Source organism: Nematolebias whitei, chromosome 10 (assembly GCF_014905685.2).
Source record: "Nematolebias whitei isolate Nwh7 chromosome 10, NemWhi1, whole genome shotgun sequence".
Classification (NCBI taxonomy): domain Eukaryota; kingdom Metazoa; phylum Chordata; class Actinopteri; order Cyprinodontiformes; family Rivulidae; genus Nematolebias; species Nematolebias whitei.
Genome location: NC_056507.1, coordinates 2,156,152 through 2,159,316, shown reverse-complemented (window position 1 = coordinate 2,159,316; position 3,165 = coordinate 2,156,152). Strand labels below are relative to the sequence as shown.

General features: G+C 44.0%; 2 protein-coding genes across 2 annotated transcripts in view; both read left to right on the top strand.

The window, feature by feature from the left end:
- The window catches only part of lrp5 (low density lipoprotein receptor-related protein 5), a 398,826-nt gene that overhangs the window by 105,532 nt on the left and 290,129 nt on the right, over positions 1-3,165 (top strand). The gene's annotated exons all lie outside the window — the stretch shown is intronic.
- Positions 1-3,165, top strand: part of ripor1 (RHO family interacting cell polarization regulator 1) — a 70,865-nt gene that overhangs the window by 63,856 nt on the left and 3,844 nt on the right. The window contains exons 19-21 of the mRNA XM_037683237.1: positions 1,352-1,501; positions 1,577-1,732; positions 2,840-3,036. Of these exons, the coding sequence (XP_037539165.1) occupies positions 1,352-1,501; positions 1,577-1,732; positions 2,840-3,036 (503 nt within the window). The remainder of the gene's footprint in view (positions 1-1,351; positions 1,502-1,576; positions 1,733-2,839; positions 3,037-3,165) is intronic.

Genomic DNA, 3,165 nt, shown 5'->3' with positions numbered 1-3,165 from the left:
ATATATATATATGAAGGTGTTTTAAACTGTTTCCACACTCTTGCAATATTCTAAAGGATGTTTCTAAACTCTAAACACTCTAAAATAACACAGCATGTCATGATTTCAGCTCTGTGCCTCCACTGCACTCAGTCACCTTCAAGCGCTCTTGGCCACGCCCACTTCTCCGCTCTGCACGGAGAACAGCTGATCTGCTGCAGGAGGAAGTTTCTCCTGCAGTATGGGCTGCACAAACATGCAACAGATGCTAAATAGTTTAAAATCATTTATTTTAAATAAAAATGCCATGCCAATCGTGTGGCTCAATGTGTCGTGTCCATTCTTATTTTGAAAAACCATGATAGAGCGAGTCTGCAAAAAAAATGAACTGCAAAGTAGCGAGGACTACTTCCCACATTTTCTAAAAATAGAGCCAAGAGGGAGCAGGTACAGCGTGAAAAGGAGGGGGTTTAAAACTGAGCTCTGCGGGACCCCACACAAAAGAGGAGCAGAGGAGGACACGTGATCAGCAAGGCAGACACAGAACGTATGCTCAGCTACGGAAGGCCTAAACCAGTCCTGCGCTGTACTGCTGACACCCTCCCCCCATTGTTTCTAACGACGAAGTAAAATGCTGTGGGCCACTGTGTCAACAACTGTAGCTACAGAGAGACCGCAGGTTCAGGAAATGCCCCTGGCATCTGCAGGAACAAGAAAATCAGGGGCCGCAGGCTGGAATGTTCCATGATGGCCGCCGCTGCAAGGTACAGCCAGACGGTGGTGGGGTCCAGCACATGCAGCGGAAGAATGAATCACTTTTGAACACCATGTTTCCAATCTTAGTGAAATAGTTCACTTGGAAAAAAGCTGTGCTGAGAACATTTTTATTGTGGAAATTAAAAGGCCTATCCTGATCACAAATAACACCAAGGTTATTTACATTGGAACTGAAGGTCAAATTAATGCCACCCAGAAGAAGTGAAAGGCTGCAAAGTTTATTCCTAAAATGCTCAATAACCACGACCTCTGAAAAGGCAGAAAATTAAGAGAAATCCAGGTTTTTATGCCTCTAAGATAAGCTTGTAATTTAAGTAACTGATTAGATTCATCATATTTCATGAATAAATATATAACTATGTATCATCAGTTTAACAATGACAATGTATCTCTTGCTGTCTAAAAATTTTACTCAATTCAAGCATTTATAATGCAAAGATTATTGTTCCGAGCACTGAACCCTGAGGAACTCCGTGACTAACTGTTATATGAAAATGATTCATAAGTTTTCCACTGAATAGCATCTTCATTGTATAGCTCACAGCAAATCAAAATGGCCGTTTCATAAAGTCTTGATCTACGTCCTGTCTTGCAGTGGTACCAGAGCTGGCTCTGTGTTTTGGGGCTGTGTCTTTATGGCAGATATGTGGGGTGCATGGCACCACGTACTGTGTCCCTGCTGACACTTTTTTGATGACACTGTCTAAAATCTACTCCAGCATGCTGTGTGAGAGAGCGGACCCAGGTACAACAACTTCTATGTGTTGTGTGTGTGTATTGGTGTGTGTGCTGTGTTACAAATGTGTGCATGTTTCCCCAGTGCTCTCACGTCTGGTTGAGAAAGTTCTGGACCAGAAGTTTCTGCGGCGAGGCAACTGGAACAAACTGATGGTGACAGTGTTCCAGCTGTGGAGTTACCTGGAGTCCAACAGCGTGAGGAACTTGGAGACGCACATTGCTGAGCTAGCAGAAGAAGGTACACACATGAAATTACACAACAACACATGCTAAAAGCTGCGATGCCAGCAGGAAAGTTTGACCCTCATGATTACAAGAATCTCTCTATTTTATTATCTACTTGTTCAGTAGCTGCTGTCTATCTCCAGCAGTCATTGATACACCCTGCACAGGTCTCCAGTCCATCACAGGGACACATAGAGATAAACAAGACAAACAAACATTCACTCTCTCTCTCTCACCTAGGGACAATTTAGAGTCACCAGTCAGTCAAACATGTATGTTTTTGGTCTGTGGGAGGAAACTGGAGTACCTGGAGACAACCCACGCAGCACGGAGAGAACATGCAAACTCCACACAGAAAGACCATGGACCGGGATGTGAATCGGCAACCTTCTCAGTATGAGACGGCAGCTCTACCAACTGTGCCATCGTGCCGCCGATCATCAGTCCATCCCAGATTATTCATTCCAATACAAAAGATGAACAAATAAAACTGAAACAAATTTAGATTCACATCCAGTTACATACATTGTGTTTCACTACAGTTAAAATAAAGTCAAACTCAGTGAATTAAAACATGTCACACAAGTTGTACGTTGAAAAAAGCCACCAGTTTCACTGAATCTTCCCTTCCATGCCTCAACCTGCTGCGGGTTGAGTGGACCTTCAGAATCACTGGACCAGGTGAAACTTATCTGAGACAGATTAGAAATATTAATATGGAGCGTAGTGCGAGGACAGATGTGGTGAGGTCATGTGGTCAGTTTGTCTTCCAGCAGTCTAAGCCCATAGCAGCAAAAACCAAGGAAATCCAAGCCAACCCAAACTGTGGAAGAGTAGACTAGAAAAAGACTTTTTGGTCCTCTGAGGGAGATTGGTTAGTCTGTCCATCTGTCTGCCTCTGTCCATCTGTCTGCCTCTGTCCATCTGTCTGCCTCTGTCCATCTGTCTGCCTCTGTCCATCTGTCTGCCTCTGTCTTAATTATTTTGTGCACAGTCCTGTGTTGTTCATTACACTGTCCAGCACTGTAAGTGAATGCAGAACAATAATGAAATAACACAATGATTGATTCAAAAAGCGTTCAATACAAAAACGATACAATGATTGATTACCTTCTAACAGTGTGGCTGGTGCAGAACCTGTCGTCAGGAGACCAGGATGTGATCATAAATGCTCTACGTCGACCTGCAGAGTGCAGCTTGAAGAGGGAAGGACTTCAGGCTGTGGCAAAACTATTAAAAGATCCACGGAGCAAAGTTTTGGCCTCTGCACACGCTGTACTGAGAACCCTGGCTGGCCAACCCAGACAGAGAGAACAGGTGATGGATGGATGGATGGATGGATGGATGGATGGATGGATGGATGGATGGATGGATGGATGGATGGATGGATGGATGGATAGTTGATGGATGTTTGATGGATGATGGAAGGATGGACTGACAGATGGA